Here is a 27,815-nt window from a genome sequence, read left to right on the forward strand (position 1 = left end):
CAAAGTTTGTAAAACTGATTTGTGGGTGTGGTGAGGGGTGTATTTATAGGCATTTTAAGGTTTGGGAAACTTTGCCCCTCCTGGTAGGAATGTATATCCCATACGTCACTAGCTCATGGACTCTTGTTAATTACATGAAAGAAATATAATTTTTTTCAAACCTGACAGTTTAAAATGTTGCATCGTTTTATTTTAAAGCAATGGGGAAATGAATAAACTGCTGAAATAGAAAGTTCAGCATTAATTTCAGTTTAAAATTGTATTGTTTTATCAAGTAAATATGTGTCAGAAAATAAAGTCTAATAAAAACATTTTACCCTTTCTTTTTAAAAGAGTTAAAATGTTAGTCTCACACATGCTACAGTGCCTGCTTCATGCCCCAGTGTAAACCCATACAACAGGATTATCTATGTCCCAATAAAAAAGTACCTCTTTACAAGTTCCTAACTGCTTTAACGCAACCACTACCCGACTACAAGGAATGACGTGTAATACGGCTATACCCCAAAACTTGCTTGATGATGAAATCAAAATTTTTCTTCAGACACCTAAACTTCCCCTCCTCTATGCACCAAACACAAAGAGAATGACTGGTGGTTGTGGGTAAGGGAGTGACACTTAGCAGTTTATCTGTGGTGCTTTTTGCCTCCTCCTGCTGGCCAGGAGTGATATTCCAAACAGTAATTACTCAAGCCGTGGACTCACCATATCTTAAATGGTCTTTTATAAATAAAGACAAACTGACAAGTGTAAAAAAAAGTACTGTCCGCAATGACGCAATAACCTGAGAAATGTAAACATTTTGAAAATGACTACTCAGATATTCGTGGCTTGCTCACAGCTTAGAATGATCTGCTCACAAAACCTTCTGAGTAAAGAAAGAATTTAAGGCAACTCTGCAACCCTATGGGTCTCTCATAAACAAACAACAACACAAATAGAAATACATTTTGAGATGCCGCTTTACAGAGGAAAAAAATGGCAACAAATAGTTGACAACAATGACCACCTAATGAGAAGAGTGGAAGGGCTTTTTCATTAACTAATGATGTCTGTTTTCTGCTCAGTGGTACCAAGAGCCACACACCATCCTGAGGGCCAGATGTGCGTCACTGGGTGTAGTCTGGGCAGCTCTGTACTAATGTAGTTCTTTAGCTCTCCTACCAGACCTAACCTAAAATACTGTGTGTAGTTGTAGCTACGCTAAAAGGTGTAAATATATACACCATATGGGAAGATATTTTTTTAAAGGGACAGTCTACTGTAAAAATGGTTTTCCCCTTATTGTGTTTACAATGATTTGCTATACAAGCTGCATAATATAAAATGTATGTGCAATTGTTCCTTTAAATTTATTTTTTTATATAATAAATTATTTTGCTCTTTAAAACAAAAACAACCCATTTAAATGGCCTGATCTTACAGGGAGAGAAAACCATTTTATCTAATCTTTCTCCTTATACATAAAGCCCCCTTTTATCTTTCTGTGTGGGCAATGCCAATTTTTATAAAAGGAAATTAAAAATGAACATTTTAGTACCTCTTTCTCCCTCCCCATTAGGGGGGTGTTGCCATTGTTTACATAGCTATTCTAGAAAGAATACTGCAGTATTTATATTTACATTAGTAGTAGTTTCAACAGGCAACAGCAGTTATTTAAAATGACAAAATAAACATAAAGGAGTTCATTGTAAACATTTTAATACACTACAGCAGGTAAAACTAATAATTGGGAACACATTAAAGTACATTGTCCCTTTAAGGAGAGAGATAAATCTTTCAAAAGTACAAAAAAGGACGCTCAAGACATAGATCACTCATTTGTAAAATAATAAAAAAGTGAACTGTTCTGTATTGTTGCTGGAGAAGATGTATTGTTTATTTATTATTTTTTTCCTAAGGAAGCACTTTCTCCCCACCATGGGTTGTTCAGGACCTGCGTAAATGCACAGTCAACAAGACAAAAAAGCGTAATTTTTTTTTTTTCGCACTTACCTCCAAACAGGCGAGATGGACGTCTTTGATAACGCAGCCACTTTCAGACAGCACTAGCTGCTTTAAAAGAATGCACGCAAGCTCTAGCGTAGCCAGACGCACTTTCCCATCTGTAACAACACAACACTAGGAATTTTATAACAAGGCGCCACAGGGTTAGAACTCTTGTAGGTGTTTATGTAGAAAAAAACATAGGTACACAGTTACTAGCGTGTAACGTAAAACAAGACTAGACGGAACAGTCTAGTTAAAATTAAACTTTCATGATTCAGATAGAGCAGCAATTTTAAGCACCTTTCTAATTTACTCCTAATATCAATTTTTCTTCGTTCTTGTGGTATCTTAGGAGCCGGCCCATTTTTGGTTCAGCACCTGGGTAGTGCTTGCTGATTGGTGGCTACATTTAGACACCAATCAGCAAGCGTTACCCAGGTGCTGAACCAAAAATGGGCCGGCTTCTAAGCTTACTTTCTTGCTTTTTCAAATAAAGATACCAAAAGAACAAAGAAAAATTGACAATAGGCGTAAATTAGAAAGTTGCTTAAATTGCTGCTGTATCGGAATCATGAAGTTTTGACTAGACTATCCCTTTAAGAAGGAATTTATAAATCAGAGCAGGTCTGTAGTGCACTAGATTAGCAAAACTCACAAAATGCTTAAAGTTATGGTCAATTTTGATGAATTAGTGCCCGGTTTTTAATAATCCTATTAAAAACAAGGGCACTTTAATTCATCAAAATTGCCATTTCACTCTTTTTCTTCAAAAACTTACCTTTTAATCCTGGCAGCTGCTCCAGCGATTCCCACGGCCGTCGGAAGCTTCTGCAGACGTCAGAAATGACGAATCGGCTTCCTTCAATCACGGCTCCCCCCTCGGGGGAATCTTGGCCTGATGCAACGCCGTGATTGGAGGAAGAGGGATTCGTCATTTTGGACCCGCGAAGATGGCTTACGACGGGCGGAGGGAGTGCTGGAGCGGCTGCCAAAATTAAAAGGTAAGTTTTTGAAGAAAACAAGTGAAATTAATTAAAGTGCCCTTGTATTTAATAGGATTATTAAAAACCGGGCACTAATTCATCAAAATTGACCTTCACTTTAAAGAGACACTAAACAACTTGTAATTAAATTTCTATGCTGTTGTAGAAAAATAAATCTTAACATTTGTAAAACAAATTAACCATTTTTATTTGCTGCAATTTTTCATCAATAGCAAAACTCCACCCACCTGTTGCCTTATTTGGCAGAGCCAATCTGGGCTTCAGTCTGCAAACAACAAGGCTAACCACAGCCATTATATTAATATAAACTGCATTGTTTTGCAATTTGTATCTGCTAAATCGGGACAGATATGTAGCAGGGTTAGGTTTTGTTCTGAAAATTAGCAGATCTGATTAGTATATCAGAGCTAAATTACATGAAAAGGGGCAAAATATATAATAAAGTATATTGCAAATTGATTTTACCATGCATAATCAAACAATTTGTATAAACAGCTTAAGGTGTTTACTGTGCAATAAAAAAAACATGTTTTGAACAAAGATAATATGAAATTCTGTTGCTTAAAGGGACATAATACTCATATGCTAAATCACTTGAAACTGATGCAGTATAACTGTAAAACGATGACAGGAAAATATCACCTGAGCATCTCTATGTAAAAAAGGAAGATATTTTACCTCACAATTTCCTCAGCTCACCAGAATAAGTGCTGTGTAAAAAGTTATACTTCAGCTGCAGGTAAAAAAAAGAAAAAAAAAAAAAAAGAAGAAGAAATGAACAGCAGCCAATCGGCATCAGCAGTGCTGAGGTCATGAACTCTTTTACTGTGATCTCATGAGATTTCACTTAACTCTCATGAGATTTCATTGTAAACTTCCTTACACTGAATAGGGAAATAAGATGAGTGTGCACGAATGCTCACTCCTTCCACTGTCCAGGGACAGACATACTGATTTGTTGCTTAGAAGTCCTTTACAATGGGATGTGGCTACAGAGGAACCTTTGAGGTAAAATATCTTAGTTTTTTACATAGAGATGTTCAGGTGATATTTTCTAGTCAGCTTTTTACAGCTATGCTGCATCACTTTCACGTGATTCAACATTTGGGTATCATGGCCCTTTAATGACTTTATATCTAATGCAGCTATAAAAAAAATATTTGAATGAACTTTTAATCACTCAGCTAGTAAGGAGAGAGCTTTGTTGTTTGTTTTCTGTGTCAGATTCTAGAAATAGATTTTTCTTTGCATAAATATTTTGTAGATGATCTATTTATATAGCCCATCTGGGAGAGTTTTTGTAACAATCTATTGTTTTGCTTATTTTTTAATAACATTGTGCTGATTTTCAGACTCCTAACCAAGCCTCAAAGTATTAGATGTATACTGATGTCTACAGACTTCAGACTGCTTCTGTTTGTATAATGGGTCTTTTTATATACAGAGAAGGGGGAGGTTCATGCTCTCAGCCCCTTTCACTGGGTGTCGCAGCCTAACATCAACAGTGCTAAATTGGGAACTTCTAAATACGTTTTTAAAAGATTTTATACTGGATTTTTATATCAGTATCTGTGCATATTCTTCGGTATAGTAGTGCAGTTACATGAAAGTGGTGTATACTGTCCCTTTAAATGCTATATATACTTAAGCACACACTTTTTACCTGGCTGGGCTGCATGGCTCATTAGTCTGATAAGCCTTTCAGACAAAACATGATTGTAAGAACGATTTTCTTTTGCAAGATGAGGCGGCAATTGGATTCTTTCCAGCTTAGTTTGATGTATTCCTAGTAACAAAGACACCAAATGTTACATTTATTTAGTATGTAAAAGGCATTAGGTTTTTATTGTTATACAAAGGAACCATTACAGAACTACTAATATACTTCACAAGTAGGGAAGCGTGTGGTGTTAAAAGGACAAACAACTGCAATAGGAAGGTTTTTTAAAGGCGCTAAGCTATTTTCTTATTGCAGTTTAATGTCCTTTTAACGGTATGATTTGTAAAAATGCATTCACACTATGGCTGGTCTATGACAATATATTTAACCCTCTGCAAAAAAGTTAAGCACATATAGTCAGTTGTGGAGCAGCAATGCACAGGCCCATGAGTCATAAGTCATAAGTGGCATACGTGTGTAGCCAGTGTCTAGCCTCGTCGGAGCTCGTGGACTTAGGCTTTTTTCAGAGCTAGACTTATTCTTGTGAAAGTTTAACACACTAAGATCTAGATTTGCACACATTTTAGTGCGCTGAACTTTCACAAGAATAAATCCGGTGCCAAAAAGAGCCGAAGGCCACGAGCGTCCGCCAACTTCTGTATTCAGATCCTAACAAAATATCCGAAAGCAAACGTCTGTTTTATATCCCTTTAGCTTTCTTTAGATTTTCTTTTTAAATTTCATATATATAGAATTGTGATGTGCACTTTGCAGCTTCATTATTGAACTCTATACTAATACTAAGTACCTTCATATCTATTTCTCCAGATTGTTTCTGGGTAAACCTGGTGAATAAAAAGATTAATTTCCGTCACAATATAAAATTTAACAGTTGTATTACTATGCGGCCGCTACACCTTTATAAGTTCTTATGAGAACCTCAAAGTCCTGGCCTAAGCGGCAAGTAAAGCAACAAACTTTATTCCAACTACAGATTTCTTAGGAGCTAACGTTTCCCAACACTTCCTGCCCTAATAAACAGTGACTGCTTGTTGCACAGCTGAAATATGCTTACAGAGGAATAAGGTTATATTCAGTATCGCCCATGCCAGGTTAAAGAAACTAAATTAAACATCATTTTTCTTGGATCACATTTATTCAACATTTCATTTCCCGTAATGAACTTTAAAACAAAAGGCAAAATAATCAGGAAAATCTAAGACGCAATAGGAATATATTTTCCTCAGAATATACTGCGACTGAATAAATATACAGAAATTTCTGAGAATATATTTAGTTTACATGGAGTGTAGCCAGTCCTGAAACAGAACTAACCACATTATCTAATATTGAAATAAAATGACTATATTAAGTAAGAGCGTGGCCTTTCAGGGTGGCGAATAAACAATACATCATCTTATTTTACTAGATTTAAAGATGGTGTATACTTTATTTTTTATCATGGACATTCTAATGCAATTAGATACTAATTTTGTTACTGCACAAATGCTCCCGCTTTAAAGGGATAAAACACAGTTAAAGGGACATAATAAAAGCAGTACACTTTTACACTACACATATTCTGCTCGTCTTGCCAACACAATTGTTTTAGCTAAACAACTTATGTAATAGTCCCCAATTACCCAACACTAAACCTCTCTTTCTCCCCTAGAGCCTACTCCTGACTTGACTTAGGAATGCGCTTACACATGCACACACTTTTATACAGTCTTCCCATGTCAACAGGAATTGTTTGCCAACTTTGTACAGCTACTTGATATTTGCTTGTTGACCTTTGATATAAAGTCAGTGGACAGTCAGTTGACTGGACAAATTAGAAGTGTGGTAGCAGCCAAATAGACAGAGTTTATTGGCAGGAGCAAATACAGATTATTGGCTTTATTTCTAAAGCAAAGGATTAAAGGGACACTGAACCCAAATTTTTTCTTTTATAATTCAGAAAGAGCATGCAATTTTAAGCAACTTTCTAATTTACTCCTATTATCAATTTGTCTTCGTTCTCTTGCTATCATTATTTGAAAAAGAAGGCATCTAAGCTTTTTTTTGGTTTGAGTACTCTGGACAGCACTTTTTGATTGGTGGATGAATTTATCCACCAATCAGCAAGGACAACCCAGGATGTTCACCAAAAATGGGCCGGCATCTAAACTTACATTCTTGCATTTCAAATAAAGATACCAAGAGAATGAAGAAAATTTGATAATAGGAGTAAATTTGAAATTTGCTTAAAATGTCATGCTCAATCTGAATCACGAAAGAAAATTTTTGGGTACAGTGTCCCTTTAAGTTTTGGATTCCTTAGGGTGCACGATAGGTCATAAAAGTTAAGACCCAGAGAGTTATCTGGGTGATTTTACCGCTGCCTAATTTCTCTATCATGTGGCGGAATGGTCTTACAAACAATGCTTAGTAGGCTAACGTGAGTAAGTCTGCCAGAGCTCCAAAACTACATCCGCATCTTTATAAATGGAGCCCTTGATTCTTTATAGGTGATAAAAATAGATTGACTAATATTTCATGTGTACGCTCAGCCTTTTTCAGGCCATATGGCTTGAGAAATGTTGCATGCATTTGATCCATGTTTCACTTTTAGAATGATAAGGAGTCTTTTTAAGAAGCGCTGTTATATTAATTCACGGAAACAATAAGATAGTAAATACCGGAGTTCTCAGGCTCATTAGAGGGTGGATTTAATGCTCACAGAGCACAGTCATCTATAATTTACTACCTGTGAGTTAATTCAGAAGTATTAAGGGTTCCTGCTAACACAACAGCTTGTTTCTCTGCAATCATTTGTCACAAAATCACAAAACACTGTAAGTAATCTGCTATTATATAATAAACTATTGTATAGCGATTCTTGGAAAACGGTTGCTGTAAAGATCAGGTTTCCAGGAACGCACTGAATGACAATGTTCAGTCTAAGTCGCAGAGAGTCATATAAAAGGTCTTTGTACTGAGAAAAACAAAACCACAATGAAAGAGAAAATGGAAAAGAAACCTTCAGAAAAAAAAAAGACTTGAAATAACAAAAGATTTTAGAAAATTAGCAACTAACAAGAGTATTCATAGGTAAATGATGCGAATAACCTATGTGACAAGGGAGTGGGGGCTAAAAGAACACAGGAATAAATGTAAACCAAATCTTAAAGATGCCTATTAGATCATTAATAAAATATTATTTGAGCCCTTATAACTTTTGTGTGCAATATAATTTGTAAAATATTTTTTATTAGTGTTATTATGAGTGTAACTGTAGTGTGTAATGTATTTATAAGATAGTGTTATTATGTGTGTAGCTGTACTGTGTAATGTATATTTATTAGATAGTGTTATTATGTGTGTAGCTGTACTGTGTAATGTATATTTATTAGATAGTGTTATTATGTGTGTAGCTGTACTGTGTAATGTATATTTATTAGATAGTGTTATTATAAGTGTAACTGTACTGTGTAATGTATATTTATTAGACAGTGTTATTGTGTGTGTAACTGTACTGTGTAATGTATATTTATTAGATGTGTTATTATGAGTGTAACTGTACTGTGTAATGTATATTTATTAGATAGTGTTATTATGAGTGTAACTGTACTGTGTAATGTGTATTTATTAGATGGTGTTATTATGTGTGTAACTGTACTGTGTAATGTATATTTATTAGATGGTGTTATGTGTGTAACTGTACTGTGTAATGTATATTTATTAGATGGTGTTATTATGTGTGTAACTGTACTGTGTAATGTATATTTATTAAATAGTGTTATTATAAGTGTAACTGTACTGTTTAATGTATATTTATTAAATAGTGTTATTATAAGTGTAACTGTACTGTGTAATGTATATTTATTAGATAGTGTTATTATGAGTGTAACTGTACTGTGTAATGTGTATTTATTAGATGGTGTTATTATGTGTGTAACTGTACTGTGTAATGTATATTTATTAAATAGTGTTATTATGTGTGTAACTGTACTGTGTAATGTATATTTATTAGACAGTGTTATTATGTATGTAACTGTACTGTGTAATCTATATTTATTAGACAGTGTTATTATGTATGTAACTGTACTGTGTAATGTATATTTATTATATAGTGTTATTATGTGTGTAACTGTACTGTGTAATGTATATTTATTAGATGTGTTATTATGTGTGTAACTGTACTGTGTAATGTGTATTTATTAGACAGTGTTATGTATGTAACTGTACTGTGTAATGTATATTTATTAGACAGTGTTATTAAGTGTGTAACTGTACTGTGTAATGTATATTTATTAGATGTGTTATTATGTGTGTAACTGTACTGTGTAATGTGTATTTATTAGATGGTGTTATTATGTGTGTAACTGTACTGTGTAATGTATATTTATTAGACAGTGTTATTATGTATGTAACTGTACTGTGTAATGTATATTTATTAGACAGTGTTATTAAGTGTGTAACTGTACTGTGTAATGTATATTTATTAGATGTGTTATGTGTGTAACTGTACTGTGTAATGTGTATTTATTAGATGGTGTTATTATGTGTGTAACTGTACTGTGTAATGTATATTTATTAAATAGTGTTATTATGTGTGTAACTGTACTGTGTAATGTATATTTATTAAATAGTGTTATTATAAGTGTAATTGTACTGTGTAATGTATATTTATTAGATAGTGTTATTATAAGTGTAACTGTACTGTGTAATGTATATTTATTAAATAGTGTTATTATGTGTGTAACTGTACTGTGTAATGTATATTTATTAGATAGTGTTATTATAAGTGTAACTGTACTGTGTAATGTATATTTATTAAATAGTGTTATTATGTGTGTAACTGTACTGTGTAATGTATATTTATTAAATAGTGTTATTATAAGTGTAACTGTACTGTGTAATGTATATTTATTAGACAGTGTTATTGTGTGTGTAACTGTACTGTGTAATGTATATTTATTAAATAGTGTTATTATGTGTGTAACTGTACTGTGTAATGTATATTTATTAAATAGTGTTATTATGTGTGTAACTGTACTGTGTAATGTATATTTATTAAATAGTGTTATTATGTGTGTAACTGTACTGTGTAATGTATATTTATTAAATAGTGTTATTATAAGTGTAACTGTACTGTGTAATGTATATTTATTAGACAGTGTTATTGTGTGTGTAACTGTACTGTGTAATGTATATTTATTAGACAGTGTTATTGTGTGTGTAACTGTACTGTGTAATGTATATTTATTAGACAGTGTTATTATGAGTGTAACTGTACTGTGTAATGTATATTTATTAGATAGTGTTATTATAAGTGTAACTGTACTGTGTAATGTATATGTATTAGACAATGTTATTGTGTGTGTAACTGTACTGTGTAATGTATATTTATTAAATAGTGTTATTATGTGTGTAACTGTACTGTGTAATGTATATTTATTAGATAGTGTTATTATGTGTGTAACTGTACTGTGTAATGTATATTTATTAGATAGTGTTATTATGTGTGTAACTGTACTGTGTAATGTATATTTATTAGATAGTGTTATTATGTGTGTAACTGTACTGTGTAATGTATATTTATTAGATAGTGTTATTATGTGTGTAAATGTACTGTGTAATGTATATTTATTAGATAGTGTTATTATGTGTGTAACTGTACTGTGTAATGTATATTTATTAAATAGTGTTATTATAAGTGTAACTGTACTGTGTAATGTATATTTATTAGACAGTGTTATTGTGTGTGTAACTGTACTGTGTAATGTATATTTATTAGACAGTGTTATTGTGTGTGTAACTGTACTGTATAATGTATATTTATTAGATAGTGTTATTATGTGTGTAACTGTACTGTGTAATGTATATTTATTAGATAGTGTTATTATAAGTGTAACTGTACTGTGTAATGTATATTTATTAGACAGTGTTATTATAAGTGTAACTGTACTGTGTAATGTATATTTATTAAATAGTGTTATTATGTGTGTAACTGTACTGTGTAATGTATTTTTATTAAATAGTGTTATTATGTGTGTAACTGTACTGTGTAATGTATATTTATTAGATGGTGTTATTATGTGTGTAACTGTACTGTGTAATGTATATTTATTAGATGGTGTTATGTGTGTAACTGTACTGTATAATGTATATTTATTAAATAGTGTTATTATGTGTGTAACTGTACTGTGTAATGTATATTTATTAGATGGTGTTATTATGTGTGTAACTGTACTGTGTAATGTATATTTATTAGATAGTGTTATTATGTGTGTAACTGTACTGTGTAATGTATATTTATTAGATAGTGTTATTATGTGTGTAACTGTACTATGTAATGTATATTTATTAGATGGTGTTATTATGTGTGTAACTGTACTGTGTAATGTATATTTATCAGATAGTGTTATTATGTGTGTAACTGTACTGTGTAATGTATATTTATTAGATGGTGTTATTATGTGTGTAACTGTACTGTGTAATGTATATTTATTAGATGGTGTTATGTGTGTAACTGTACTGTGTAATGTATATTTATTAGACAGTGTTATTATGTGTATAACTGTACTGTGTAATGTATATTTACTAGATAGTGTTATTATGTGTGTAACTGTACTGTGTAATGTATATTTATTAGACAGTGTTATTATGTGTATAACTGTACTGTGTAATGTATATTTACTAGATGGTGTTATTATGTGTGTAACTGTACTGTGTAATGTATATTTATTAGACAGTGTTAATATGAGCGTAACAGTACTATGTAATGTATATTTATTAGACAGTGTTATTATGTGTGTAACTGTACTGTGTAATGTATATTTATTAGACAGTGTTAATATGAGTGTAACTATACTGTGTAATGTATATTTATTAGATAGTGTTAATATAAGTGTAACTGTACTATGTAATGTATATTTATTAGACAGTGTTAATATAAGTGTAACTGTACTATGTAATGTATATTTATTAGACAGTGTTATTATGTGTATAACTGTACTGTTTAATGTATATTTATTATATAGTGCTAATATAAGTGTAACTGTACTGTGTAATGTATATTTATTAGACAGTGTTATTAAGTGTATAACTGTACTGTTTAATGTATATTTATTAGACAGTGTTATTATGAGTGTAACTGTACTGTGTAATGTATATTTATTAGACAGTGTTATTATGTGTATAACTGTACTGTTTAATGTATATTTATTATATAGTGTTAATATAAGTGCAACTGTACTGTTTAATGTATATTTATTATATAGTGTTAATATAAGTGTAACTGTACTGTGTAATGTATATTTATTATATAGTGTTAATATAAGTGTAACTGTACTGTGTAATGTATATTTATTAGATAGGGTTATGTGTGTAACTGTACTATGTAATGTATATTTATTAGATGGTGTTATGTGTGTAACTGTACTGTGTAATGTATATTTATTAGATTGCGCTATTATGTGTGTAACTGTACCGTGTAACGTATATTTATTAGATAGTGTTATTATGAATGTAACTGTACTGTGTAATGTATATTTATTAGACAGTGTTATTATGTGTGTAACTGTACTGTGTAATGTATATTTATTAGATAGTGTTATTATGTGTGTAACTGTACTGTGTAATGTATATTTATTAGATAGTGTTATGTGTGTAACTGTACTATGTAATGTATATTTATTAGATAGTGTTATTATGTGTGTAACTGTACTGTGTAATGTATATTTATTAGTGTTATTATGTGTGTAACTGTACTGTGTAATGTATATTTATTAGACAGTGTTATTATATGCGTAACTGTACTGTGTAATGTATATTTATTAGATAGTGTTATGTGTGTAACTGTACTGTGTAATGTATATTTATTAGATAGTGTTATGTGTGTAACTGTACTGTGTAATGTATATTTATTAGATAGTGTTATTATGATTGTAACTGTACTATGTAATGTATATTTATTAGATGTGTTATTATGAGTGTAACTGTACTGTGTAATGTATATTTATTAGATAGTGTTATGTGTGTAACTGTACTATGTAATGTATATTTATTAGATAGTGTTATTATGTGTGTAACTGTACTGTGTAATGTATATTTATTAGTGTTATTATGTGTGTAACTGTACTGTGTAATGTATATTTATTAGACAGTGTTATTATATGCGTAACTGTACTGTGTAATGTATATTTATTAGATAGTGTTATGTGTGTAACTGTACTGTGTAATGTATATTTATTAGATAGTGTTATGTGTGTAACTGTACTGTGTAATGTATATTTATTAGATAGTGTTATTATGATTGTAACTGTACTATGTAATGTATATTTATTAGATGTGTTATTATGAGTGTAACTGTACTGTGTAAGGTATATTTATTAGATAGTGTTATGTGTGTAACTGTACTGTGTAATGTATATTTATTAGACAGTGTTATTATATGCATAACCGTACTGTGTAATGTATATTTATTAGATGGTGTTATTATGTGTGTAACTGTACTGTGTAACGTATATTTATTAGATAGTGTTATGTGTGTAACTGTACTGTGTAATGTATATTTATTAGACAGTTTTATTATATGCGTAACTGTACTGTGTAATGTATATTTATTAGATGGTGTTATTATGTGTGTAACTGTACTGTGTAATGTATATTTATTAGATAGTATTAATATGAGTGTAACTGTACTGTGTAATGTATATTTATTAGACAGTGTTATTATAAGTATAACTGTACTGTGTAATGTATATTTATTAGAGAGTGTTATTATGAGTGTAACTGTACTGTGTAATGTATATTTATTAGATAGTGTTATTATGTGTGTAACTGTACTGTGTAATGTATATTTATTAGATAGTGTTATTATGTGTGTAAATGTACTGTGTAATGTATATTTATTAGATAGTGTTATTATGTGTGTAACTGTACTATGTAAGGTATATTTATTAGTGCTATGTGTGTAACTGTACTATGTAAGGTATATTTATTAGATAGTGTTATTATGTGTGTAACTGTACTATGTAAGGTATATTTATTAGTGCTATGTGTGTAACTGTACTATGTAAGGTATATTTATTAGATAGTGTTATTATGTGTATAACTGTACTGTGTAATGTATTTTTTATGTGCTTTGTGCAACATTTTAGTTTCACTAAACAGTTAACCAGAGCTCTGAGGACACGGTAATCATTCTAGTGTAAATCGAGATTGCGCTCAAGTGATCACGTTTACTTTCAAGCCCGATGAGTGCAAACACCAGCGATAAACCCTTATCACTTGCGCACAAACGTTTGTGCCTGACTCGTAATCTGGCCCTTTATATTTTATCATTTTCATAATATCTTTATTCACTACTTCATAATTACAAAGAAAAGATTAATAGCATAGGAAACTGTTGAATCAAAACAACATCCCTTCTGGATGAAGACGCAGGCTGCTTCAGCTTCTCCTTGCGCTAACTCAAACATTTGGTAGGTATAAAGCGGTGCGGTAAGTAGCATATAAAGAGATTTTTGCCATAGTGTAGTATCAGTAAAGCAAATTAGGGTAGGAGTTAAAGGATGGTAGTGTCGGCAAAAAAACAAGCACAAATGGAGTAGCTCTCTGCAGATCTACTCAAAATACAGGTATAATCATAGTTAGTCAGCATTACTCCAGTGTGAAAGTGTCTAGCTGTTTAAGCGCAAAAGATCTGTTTTCTATGATTATGCCATAGTGTAGTATGTCAAATGAAACAGCAACGCACCAAAGGATGGTAATCACAGAGAGAATGAAGCTAATTGTGTCGCTTTATTTGAAGTTCCGGATAAAAACACAGTGGTTCTTTAATCTAAGCAATAATAAGGCTCTTTTCGATTTCCTTTCTCTACGCGTTTCAACAGTACCAGCTGTCTTTATCAATGAGAGCTCTTGTGAGAATTTTGTTTTATCTCTTGATAAAACAGCTGGTACTACTGAAATGTGTAGAGGTAGGAAATGGAAATTTGTCTGTGACATCCTTTGATGTACTGAACTATGGATCTCTAATATTTATATCAGGAAAAGAGATTCCTTGGAGTGAAGTTTTCCTTGAGGAGGTGAACATCACTAAATACCTACCAAATATTCACTATTTCATGCCAGAAGTAAAGAGCAGTGATGAACCCCATCCTGCAAGACATGCATACAGCAATGATTAACCCCTTACCAGTGTGACCAACACATTGCTATTTTCAAATTTTAAAAAATGAAACCCACCTAGTTTATGCCCAGAAATGACAAACTTGATCCCACTGACAACTCAGGCCATGCCAGGCAGAATAGTGCTTAAAGGAACCGAACAATCAGAATTAAGCTCAAGACCGAGCATGACATTCTAAATCACTTTCTAATTTACTTCTATTATCAATTGTGCATAGTTGTCTTGGCATTCTTTGTTAAAAATGAATTCTAGGTGAGCTTAGGAGTGTGCATGTGTATTTAGCCATATGGCAACAGGTGTGCCGGGATGTGAAACCCATTTTTTTATTTCATGATTCAGATTTAAATAACCTTCCAATTTACTTCTATTATCAAATTGCTTCATTCTCCATGGTATTCTTGACGGAGCAACAATGCAGCTAGCTCCCAGTCATACATTGCCACTCATGAGCCTGTTCAACAAAGGATACCAAGTGAATGAAGCAAATTAGATAATAGAAGTCAATTAGAAAGGTGTTTAATAGTTCATGCCCTATCTGAATCACATACAGAGCAGTGATTAACTCCTTCTTGTAAATCATACAGAGCAGTGATTAACTCCTTCTTGTAAATCATATAGAGCAGTGATTAACTCCTTCTTGTAAATCATATAGAGCAGTGATTAACTCCTTCTTGTAAATCATATAGAGCAGTGATTAACTCCTTCTTGTAAATCATACAGAGCAGTGATTAACTCCTTCTTGTAAATCATATAGAGCAGTGATTAACTCCTTCTTGTAAATCATACAGAGCAGCGATTAACTCCTTCTTGTAAATTATATAGAGCAGTGATTAACATATACAGCAGTAATTATCCCCTTCCTTCACAACACAAATAAAGCAATAACATTCAGACCAGACCTATGATGACGTGACTTGCTGCATTCACAACCTCACAACCTGAACTGCTCTATTCTAAGGGACATAAAACTGCACAAATAAAATTATCTAATGTGTTAGAGCAATTTAATATTATTATTATTATCGGTTATTTGTAAAGCGCCAACAGATTCTCCAGCGCTATATATATAATATTGCAATACTGTTTGCACATCATTTTATCTCATGCAAAATAGGTTAAACACACCGTTAAAGCTTAACACATCAGGTGAGCCAATGAGAAGCAGCATACGTGTGTAGCCACCAACCAGCAGCTAGCAGTGCATTCCTGCTCCTGAACCTACCTAGGTAATCTATGCATGCAAGAGAACAAAGTACATTTGATAAATTAAAAAATGTCTTAAGATATATATATATATATAAAGGGGACTGCACTCTCAGACTGAACTAGGTAAACAACCCATGACCCTGCAACATGCACAGCCCTGGGTGCTCAAAAGCACTCTCAGGAAGCTGTGCTGTCTCTGTCCCTGGCAGTTAACCCCCGACAGGTCTGGGTGCAAGGCCCATAGGGAAAATTACAAAATAAACTAATACAACACACAGAGAAAGTCCAGCACTTACTTACAAGCTCTCAGCTAAGATTAAAAGGAAAACTGGAAGAGTTAGTTACCGCATCTAGCCAAATGGGACAAGCCCAGGTACCACGCCAAGGCCTCTCTCAAAACCTGGGTCCCAGGGCACCCAGGGCTGAGCATGTTGCAGGGTCACAGGATGTGTACCCAGTCAAGTCTGAAAGTGAAGTCCTCTTCTGTGTTTTGTATATGTCTAGGGTGATTACATAAGTCTGTGTACCGTTGACTTGTTCCCAGTTTGTCGGATTAAGAGCTTGCATTGTTTGGCTGGTTTAGGGACCCAGGTTCTGCGAGAGACCTTGACGTGGTACCTGGGCTTGTCCCATTTGGCCAGATGTGGTAACTAACTGTATACTATATATATCATCAGAGCTTCTTCCAAAATAAGATTTCAATAAAAGAGAATAATAATGTTGTAAATTCTGCATTCTTCATTCGTATTGTTTATCACTATCAGATATGGTTTCACCTTCAGCTCTTCCAGCTAAGATCATTATTACGGCTTATGTCATTGGTTTAGTGTGTCTGTGCTTATAATTGTCACTCCAGCAATTCTACTTCAGAACTAAACAGATTTATATTGCATGAACTTGAACTACCTACAATACAATACTCTCACCTGTGTTGTGGGACATTGTATACAGCAGACACAAGACAAAGAGAGCATAGTAATCCTCCTCGGCGCACTCCAACGCACTATACACCATGTCAAGGAACGGCCTGAAGAACAAAAGCAGAGAGGAAGAAATCACACAAAGCGTTCTCTGTTCCATGGCTGAAACACAGTATATATCACAGTATATATCACAGTATATAACACAGTATATAACACAGTATATAACACAGTATATATCACAGTATATATCACAGTATATAACACAGTATATAACACAGTATATAACACAGTATATATCACAGTATATATCACAGTATATAACACAGTATATAACACAGTATATAACACAGTATATATCACAGTATATATCACAGTATATAACACAGTATATATCACAGTATATATCACAGTATATATCACAGTATATATCACAGTATATAACACAGTATATATCACAGTATATATCACAGTATATATCACAGTATATATCACAGTATATATCACAGTATATATCACAGTATATAACACAGTATATAACACAGTATATAACACAGTATATATCACAGTGTATAACACAGTATATAACACAGTATATATCACAGTATATATCACAGTATATATCACAGTATATATCACAGTATATATCACAGTATATATCACAGTATATATCACAGTATATATCACAGTATATATCACAGTATATAACACAGTATATAACAGTATATAACACAGTATATAACAGTATATAACACAGTATATATCACAGTATATATCACAGTATATATCACAGTATATATCACAGTATATATCACAGTATATATCACAGTATATATCACAGTATATATCACAGTATATATCACAGTATATAACACAGTATATAACACAGTATATATCACAGTATATATCACAGTATATATCACAGTATATATCACAGTATATATCACAGTATATATCACAGTATATATCACAGTATATATCACAGTATATATCACAGTATATATCACAGTATATATCACAGTATATATCACAGTATATATCACAGTATATATCACAGTATATATTTGCCGCTCTTCACCAATAGTTCCTTCAGAAAATACTTTGAGAAATTCATGCAACAGTTTTGATTTATTTTCTAAGCTTATGAAAAGCTAAAGGTTCCATTAGTGCCTTGTGGTATGATAAAAAAGCACGTTATAAAGCAGAGGTAGAACACCTTTTTGATAGTGGTATTCTTCTAAAGATATTCTCTAATGCCCTGGGCATCTTTTTTTTTAATGTAAAGATGTAAAGGGACATAAAGTAAATATATATATAAATAAACAGTTAAAGCTTAGTTCTGATATAGATCATGGACTCATAAGAAAAATAGTGTATTAAGTACTGCAGTTGTATGTTTGTAGCCTAGAGATGATGTGCCAGCAAATCTGCTTTGTGTGCCATCTTGGATATTGGTGACACAGCTTACCCTGTAGTAAAGTAAGAGACATACTGTCTATAGATCATATTACCAAAAGTGTGACAGTAAAGAAATTAAAAGATGTAAAGTTTGTGCTGAATAAAAAATACTAGAATGAGCACTAATTCCGTGTAACAGGCGCTCACGGTATCTCAACATGATGGTTTAAGATCACAAATACAAACACAATGCTCAAAACTTAGTGCGAAGACCTACAGGAATCATTGTTGTGTTAGATATCCAAGTTAAAATATATGTGTACAAGCAAAGAGTGTGCAAGCTGGAAATAAGTGTGTTTCAGATTTGCCAACCTCCTGATTGCTTTATTCACCACCTGAGCAATCGATTAGGATATCTAAAAAAAACAGAATTTATGCTTACCTGATAAATTACTTTCTCCAACGGTGTGTCCGGTCCACGGCGTCATCCTTACTTGTGGGATATTCTCTTCCCCAACAGGAAATGGCAAAGAGTCCCAGCAAAGCTGGTCACATGATCCCTCCTAGGCTCCGCCCACCCCAGTCATTCGACCGACGGACAGGAGGAAATATATATAGGAGAAACCATATGATACCGTGGTGACTGTAGTTAGAGAAAATAATTCATCAGACCTGATTAAAAAACCAGGGCGGGCCGTGGACCGGACACACCGTTGGAGAAAGTAATTTATCAGGTAAGCATAAATTCTGTTTTCTCCAACATTGGTGTGTCCGGTCCACGGCGTCATCCTTACTTGTGGGAACCAATACCAAAGCTTTAGGACACGGATGAAGGGAGGGAGCAAATCAGGTTACCTAAACGGAAGGCACCACGGCTTGCAAAACCTTTCTCCCAAAAATAGCCTCCGAAGAAGCAAAAGTATCAAATTTGTAAAATTTGGCAAAAGTGTGCAGTGAAGACCAAGTCGCTGCCTTACATATCTGGTCAACAGAAGCCTCGTTCTTGAAGGCCCATGTGGAAGCCACAGCCCTAGTGGAGTGAGCTGTGATTCTTTCAGGAGGCTGCCGTCCGGCAGTCTCATAAGCCAATCGGATAATGCTTTTAAGCCAAAAGGAAAGAGAGGTAGAAGTCGCTTTTTGACCTCTCCTTTTACCAGAATAAACAACAAACAGGGAAGATGTTTGTCTGAAATCTTTAGTAGCCTCTAAATAGAATTTTAGAGCACGGACTACGTCCAAATTGTGTAACAAACGTTCCTTCTTTGAAACTGGATTCGGACACAAAGAAGGTACAACTATCTCCTGGTTAATATTTTTGTTAGAAACAACTTTCGGAAGAAAACCAGGCTTAGTACGCAAAACCACCTTATCTGCATGGAACACCAGATAGGGCGGAGAACACTGCAGAGCAGATAACTCTGAAACTCTTCTAGCAGAAGAAATTGCAACTAAAAACAAAACTTTCCAAGATAGTAACTTAATATCTATGGAATGTAAAGGTTCAAACGGAACCCCTTGAAGAACTGAAAGAACTAGATTTAGACTCCAGGGAGGAGTCAAAGGTCTGTAAACAGGCTTGATCCTAACCAGAGCCTGAACAAATGCTTGAACATCTGGCACGGCTGCCAGTCTTTTGTGAAGTAAAACAGATAAAGCAGAGATCTGTCCCTTTAGAGAACTTGCAGATAATCCTTTCTCCAAACCTTCTTGTAGAAAGGATAGAATCTTAGGAATTTTTATCTTGTTCCATGGGAATCCTTTGGATTCACACCAACAGATATATTTTTTCCATATTTTATGGTAAATTTTTCTAGTTACAGGCTTTCTAGTCTGAATCAGAGTATCTATTACAGAATCTGAAAACCCACGCTTTGATAAAATCAAGCGTTCAATCTCCAAGCCGTCAGTTGGAGGGAAACCAGATTCGGATGTTCGAATGGACCCTGAACAAGAAGGTCCTGTCTCAAAGGTAGCTTCCATGGTGGAGCCAATGACATATTCACCAGGTCTGCATACCAAGTCCTGCGTGGCCACGCAGGAGCTATCAAGATCACCGAGGCCCTCTCCTGATTGATCCTGGCTACCAGCCTGGGAATGAGAGGAAACGGTGGGAATACATAAGCTAGGTTGAAGGTCCAAGGTGCTACTAGTGCATCTACTAGAGTCGCCTTGGGATCCCTGGATCTGGACCCGTAGCAAGGAACCTTGAAGTTCTGACGAGACGCCATCAGATCCATGTCTGGAATGCCCCATAATTGAGTTATTTGGGCAAAGATTTCCGGATGGAGTTACCCACTCCCCAGGATGGAATGTCTGACGACTCAGAAAATCCGCTTCCCAATTTTCCACTCCTGGGATGTGGATCGCAGACAAGTGGCAGGAGTGATCCTCCGCCCATTGAATTATCTTGGTCACTTCTTTCATCGCCAGGGAACTCCTTGTTCCCCCCTGATGATTGATATATGCAACGGTCGTCATGTTGTCTGATTGAAACCTTATGAATTTGGCCTTTGCTAGTTGAGGCCAAGCTCTGAGAGCATTGAATATCGCTCTCAGCTCCAGAATGTTTATCGGGAGAAGAGACTCTTCCCGAGACCATAGACCCTGAGCTTTCAGGGATTCCCAGACCGCGCCCCAGCCCACTAGACTGGCGTCGGTCGTGACAATGACCCACTCTGGTCTGCGGAAGCTCATTCCCTGTGACAGATTGTCCAGGGTCAGCCACCAACTGAGTGAATCTCTGGTCTTTTGATCTACTTGAATCATCGGAGACAAGTCTGTATAATCCCCATTCCAATGTCTGAGCATGCACAGTTGTAATGGTCTTAGATGAATTCGTGCAAAAGGAACTATGTCCATTGTTGCAACCATCAATCCTATTACTTCCATGCACTGCGCTATGGAAGGACGAGGAACAGAATGAAGTACTTGACAAGAGCTTAGAAGTTTTGATTTTCTGACCTCTGTCAGAAAAATCCTCATTTCTAAGGAATCTATTATTGTTCCCAAGAAGGGAACTCTTGTTGACGGGGACAGAGAACTTTTTTCTTTGTTCACCTTCCATCCGTGAGATCTGAGAAAGGCTAGGACGATGTCCGTATGAGCCTTTGCTTTTGACAGGGACGACGCTTGAATTAGGATGTCGTCCAAGTAAGGTACTACTGCAATGCCCCTTGGTCTTAGAACCGCTAGAAGGGACCCTAGTACCTTTGTGAAAATCCTTGGAGCAGTGGCTAATCCGAATGGAAGTGCCACAAACTGGTAATGCTTGTCCAGAAAAGCGAACCTTAGGAACTGATGATGTTCCTTGTGGATAGGAATATGTAGGTACGCATCCTTTAAATCCACGGTAGTCATAAATTGACTTTCCTGGATGGTGGGTAGGATCGTTCGAATAGTTTCCATTTTGAACGATGGTACCCTGAGAAATTTGTTTAGGATCTTCAGATCCAAAATTGGTCTGAATGTTCCCTCTTTTTTTGGGAACTATGAACAGATTGGAATCAAATCCCATTCCTTGTTCTCTTATTGGAACTGGATGTATCACTCCCATCTTTAACAGGTCTTCTACACAATGTAAGAATGCCTGTCTCTTTATTTGGTTTGAGGATAAGTGAGACCTGTGGAACCTTCCCCTTGGGGGTAGTTCCTTGAATTCCAGGAGATAACCTTGAGAAACTATTTCTAGCGCCCAAGGATCTTGAACATCTCTTGCCCAAGCCTGAGCAAAGAGAGAGAGTCTGCCCCCCACTAGATCCGGTCCCGGATCGGGGGCTATCCCTTCATGCTGTTTTGGTAGCAGTGGTAGGCTTCTTGGCCTGCTTACCCTTGTTCCAGCCTTGCATTGGTTTCCAGGCTGGTTTGGGTTGTGAAGTATTACCCTCTTGCTTAGAGGATGCAGAATTAGAGGCTGGTCCGTTTCTGCGAAAGGGACGAAAATTAGGCTTATTTTTAGCCTTAAAAGACCTATCCTGTGGGAGGGCGTGGCCCTTTCCCCCAGTGATGTCTGAAATAATCTCTTTCAAATCTGGTCCAAATAATGTTTTACCTTTGAAAGGAATGTTAAGCAATTTTGTCTTGGAAGACACATCCGCTGACCAAGACTTTAGCCAAAGCACTCTGCGCACCACGATAGCAAACCCTGAATTTTTCGCCGCTAATCTAGCTAATTGCAAAGCGGCATCTAAAACAAAAGAGTTAGCCAATTTAAGTGCTTGAACTCTGTCCATAACCTCCTCATACGAAGATTCTCTACTGAGCGACTTTTCTAGTTCCTCGAACCAGAAACACGCTGCCGTAGTGACAGGAACAATGCAAGAAATTGGTTGTAGAAGGTAACCTTGCTGTACAAAAATCTTTTTAAGCAAACCCTCTAATTTTTTATCCATAGGATCTTTGAAAGCACAACTATCTTCGATAGGAATAGTAGTGCGTTTGTTTAGAGTAGAAACCGCCCCCTCGACCTTGGGGACTGTCTGCCATAAGTCCTTTCTAGGGTCGACTATAGGAAATAATTTCTTAAATATAGGGGGGGGAACAAAAGGTATGCCAGGCTTTTCCCACTCTTTATTTACTATGTCCGCCACCCGCTTGGGTATAGGAAAAGCGTCGGGGGGCACCGGAACCTCTAGGAACTTGTCCATCTTACATAATTTCTCTGGAATGACCAAATTGTCACAATCATCCAGAGTAGATAACACCTCCTTAAGCAGTGCGCGGAGATGTTCTAATTTAAATTTAAATGTCACAACATCAGGTTCAGCTTGATGAGAAATTTTTCCTGAATCTGAGATTTCTCCATCAGACAAAACCTCCCTCATGGCCCCTTGAGATTGGTTTGAGGGTATGTCAGAACAGTTATCATCAGCGCCCTCTTGCTCTTCTGTGTTTAAAACAGAGCAATCGCGCTTTCTCTGATAAGTAGGCATTTTGGATAAAAGATTTGCTATGGAGTTATCCATTACAGCCGTTAATTGTTGCATGGTAATAAGTATTGGCGCACTAGATGTACTAGGGGCCTCCTGTGAGGGCATAACTGGTGTAGACACAGTAGGGGATGATGTAGTATCATGTTTACTCCCCTCATTTGAGGAATCATCTTGGGCAATATCATTATCTGTGGCATTACTGTCCTTACTTTGTTTGGACACTATGGCACAATTATCACATAAATTTAAATGGGGAGACACATTGGCTTTCATACATATAGAACATAGCTTATCTGATGGTACAGACATGTTAAACAGGCTTAAACTTGTCAACAAAGCACAAAAAACGTTTTAAATTTCAAACTGAAAACACTTTATTACTGAATATGTGAAAAAGTATGAAGGAATTGTTCAAAAATTACCAAAATTTCACCACAGTGTCTTAAAGCATTAAAAGTATTGCACGCCAAATTTCAGAGCTTTAACCCTTAAAATAACGGAACCGGAGCCGTTTTTAAATTTGACCCCTATACAGTCCCAGTTATATAACTAGAAAGGCCCCCAGACTAAAAAAGGTGTCCAACACAGTGCCTGCCGTTTTTTAAACGTTCCCCAAGATTATAATGCCAATTATTAGCTAGAATCTGCATAATATGCCCCAATAAAGCAATCGTTTTAGCCCATAAAAATGTCTACCAGTTTTTAAGCCCTTTTTTAAGCCCTTTATTCTTTTATGTTTGACTAAGAAAATGGCTTACCGGTCCCCATGAGGGGAAATGACAGCCTTCCAGCATTACATGGTCTTGTTAGAAATATGGCTAGTCATACCTTAAGCAGAAAAGTCTGCTAACTGTTTCCCCCAACTGAAGTTACTTCATCTCAACAGTCCTGTGTGCAAACAGCAATCGATTTTAGTTACTGTCTGCTAAAATCATCTTCCTCTTACAAACAGAAATCTTCATCCTTTTCTGTTTCAGAGTAAATAGTACATACCAGCACTATTTTAAAATAACAAACACTTGATAGAAGAATAAAAACTACATTTAAACACCAAAAAACTCTTAACCATCTCCATGGAGATGTTGCCTGTGCAACGGCAAAGAGAATGACTGGGGTGGGCGGAGCCTAGGAGGGATCATGTGACCAGCTTTGCTGGGACTCTTTGCCATTTCCTGTTGGGGAAGAGAATATCCCACAAGTAAGGATGACGCCGTGGACCGGACACACCAATGTTGGAGAAATATACAAAGTGTTTGGAAGTGGCGCCAATCAAGGCTCTCTGAATATTAAGAATAAAAAGTAGTTTACTATGATATAGATATATAAATAAAGCAAATTGCTACAGCTGTAAGTTTGTAAGAAATAAAATACAATTTATTAATACATTGGATAATAATCGCAATCAATGAAAAATAAAAATTAAGTCACTATTTAAAACTTCAATCAGTCACTATCTGAGGACACCGGTGTCTACTCTAAAACTTCACTGATAAAATTCACTGAAAAGTACAATTTGACCAAATCAATAAAACAATCCTTAGAGTTAGGTAAATTGAGATTAAAACATTAGGCAATGATAATAGCATCACACATTGTTCATGTCTTTACAAATACCGTTAACCAAGTCAGGGTTGGGAACTCAGACTTTAAGACTTGATGGTCTGGGTATCCAATTCCTAAAAATATGTTTTTTGCTTGTTACAAAGTATGAAACACTGGAATCTGATGTATTAAAGTCTGCTGTAATCAATGCTGAGGTTAAACTGCAGGCATCTAGTTTATAACAATCAAGCACGCAGAAAGTTTCTTTCAATCAAGACAGCATTAGGTCGCTATCAATCATGCAGGTAAAAAATTCAGTGTCAGATGTAGGTTTTGAATTTAGCGGTTAGATGTAGCTGTAGATGTAACTTGGTTAACGGTATTTGTAAAGACATGAACAATGTGTGATGCTATTATCATTGCCTAATGTTTTAATCTCAATTTACCTAACTCTAAGGATTGTTTTATTGATTTGGTCAAATTGTACTTTTCAGTGAATTTTATCAGTGAAGTTTTAGAGTAGACACCGGTGTCCTCAGATAGTGACTGATTGAAGTTTTAAATAGTGACTTAATTTTTATTTTTCATTGATTGCGATTATTATCCAATGTATTAATAAATTGTATTTTATTTCTTACAAACTTACAGCTGTAGCAATTTGCTTTATTTATATATCTATATCATAGTAAACTACTTTTTATTCTTAATATTCAGAGAGCCTTGATTGGCGCCACTTCCAAACACTTTGTATATTTTTTTAAAATATATGTGTGTCTGTGTGTATGGAATATATCTGCGGTGCACGTGTGTACTTGTGTAATGTGCACCTGTGTATGTTCTGTATTTCTGTGGTGTGCAGTATATTTGAATTGCGTATGTGCACGTGTAGTGTGCACGTGTAGTATGCACTTATGTGCACGTGTAGTGTGCACGTGTAGTGTGCACCTGTGTGCGCTGTGCATGTGTAGTGTGCACCTGTGTACGCTGTGCAAGTGTAGTGTTCAACTGTGTGCTGTGCATGTGTAGTGTGTACCTGTGTGCTGTGCATGTGTAGTGTGCACCTCTGTGCACTGTGTACCTGTGTGCTGTGCATGTGTAGTGTTCACCAGTGTGCACTGTGCATGTGTAGTGTTCACCAGTGTGCACTGTGCACGTGTAGTATGCACTTATGTGCACGTGTAGTATGCACCTCTGTGCACGTGTAGTATGCACCTCTGTGCACGTGTAGTATGCACCTCTGTGCACGTGTAGTGTGCACTGTGCACGTGTAGTGTGCACTGTGCACGTGTAGTGTGCACTGTGCACGTGTAGTGTGCACCTGTTTGCACTGTGCATGTGTAGTGTTCACCTGTGCGCTGTGCATGTGTAGTGTTCACCTGTTTGCACTGTGCATGTGTAGTGTTCACCTGTGCGCTGTGCATGTGTAGTGTTCACCTGTGCGCTGTGCATGTGTAGTGTTCACCTGTGCGCTGTGCATGTGTAGTGTTCACCTGTGCGCTGTGCATGTGTAGTGTTCACCTGTGTGCTGTGCATGTGTAGTGTTCACCTGTGCGCTGTGCATGTGTAGTGTTCACCTGTGCGCTGTGCATGTGTAGTGTTCACCTGTGTGCTGTGCATGTGTAGTGTTCACCTGTGTGCTGTGCATGTGTAGTGTTCACCTGTGCGCTGTGCATGTGTAGTGTTCACCTGTGCGCTGTGCATGTGTAGTGTTCACCTGTGCGCTGTGCATGTGTAGTGTTCACCTGTGTGCTGTGCATGTGTAGTGTTCACCTGTGTGCTGTACATGTGTAGTGTTCACCTGTGTGCTGTGCATGTGTAGTGTTCACCTGTGTGCTGTGCATGTGTAGTGTTCACCTGTGTGCTGTGCATGTGTAGTGTTCACCTGTGTGCTGTACATGTGTAGTGTTCACCTGTGTGCTGTGCATGTGTAGTGTTCACTTGTGTGCTGTACATGTGTAGTGTGCACCTGTGTACGCTGTGCATGTAGGATAAATAAAGTTCCATAATCAAATGTGCTGTGCATGTATAGTATGCACCTTTGTGCGCTGTGCATGTGTAGAGTGCACCTGTGTGCTGTGCATGTGTAGTGTTCACCTGTGTGCTGTGCATGTGTAGTGTTCACCTGTGCGCTGTGCATGTGTAGTGTTCACCTGTGCGCTGTGCATGTGTAGTGTTCACCTGTGCGCTGTGCATGTGTAGTGTTCACCTGTGTGCTGTGCATGTGTAGTGTTCACCTGTGTGCTGTGCATGTGTAGTGTTCACCTGTGTGCTGTACATGTGTAGTGTTCACCTGTGTGCTGTGCATGTGTAGTGTTCACTTGTGTGCTGTACATGTGTAGTGTGCACCTGTGTACGCTGTGCATGTAGGATAAATAAAGTTCCATAAACGGCAGCCTTCTTAAAAACTATCAAATCCTTTATTGGGGTACAGTTAAAGGGGCATCCATAGTGATATCACTCCAATAATAGTGCAGAAACAAAGTCTTACGCATTTCGGCAACACTTTGCCATAATCATAACCCATAAGTTACATCAGATGTGACAATATTTAAAAGGCACAAGCAAATACTATTGGTTAATTAAAAACACACCTACTGCTTATATTTAATGGATTGAACATCATAAAGACTTTCAGAATCGACTGACAATAGAAACAGAAGCACAATTGGATATATAGATATAATCAAATGTGCTGTGCATGTATAGTATGCACCTTTGTGCGCTGTGCATGTGTAGAGTGCACCTGTGCGCTGTGCATGTGTAGTGTGCACTGTGCATGTGTAGTGTGTACCTGTGTGCGTTGTGCATGTGTAGAGTGCACTGTGCATGTGTAGTGTGTACCTGTGTGCGCTGTGCATGTGCACCTGTGTGCGCTGTGCATGTGTAGAGTGCACCTGTGCGCTGTGCATGTGTAGGGTGCACCGTGCATGTGTAGGTTGCACCTGTGTGCGCTGTGCATGTGTAATGTGCACCTGTGTGCGCTGT

General features: G+C 35.8%; 1 protein-coding gene across 1 annotated transcript in view; it reads right to left on the reverse strand.

Annotated features, from left to right (window-relative positions):
* The window catches only part of CLEC16A (C-type lectin domain containing 16A), a 641,924-nt gene that overhangs the window by 472,839 nt on the left and 141,270 nt on the right, over nt 1-27,815 (reverse strand). The window contains exons 6-8 of the mRNA XM_053694266.1: nt 16,969-17,069; nt 4,657-4,779; nt 1,996-2,105 (exon numbers count right to left, since the gene is read on the reverse strand). Coding sequence (XP_053550241.1) covers nt 1,996-2,105; nt 4,657-4,779; nt 16,969-17,069 — 334 coding nt within the window. The remainder of the gene's footprint in view (nt 1-1,995; nt 2,106-4,656; nt 4,780-16,968; nt 17,070-27,815) is intronic.

The sequence above is a fragment of the Bombina bombina genome, chromosome 11 (assembly GCF_027579735.1).
Source record: "Bombina bombina isolate aBomBom1 chromosome 11, aBomBom1.pri, whole genome shotgun sequence".
Lineage (NCBI taxonomy): Eukaryota > Metazoa > Chordata > Amphibia > Anura > Bombinatoridae > Bombina > Bombina bombina.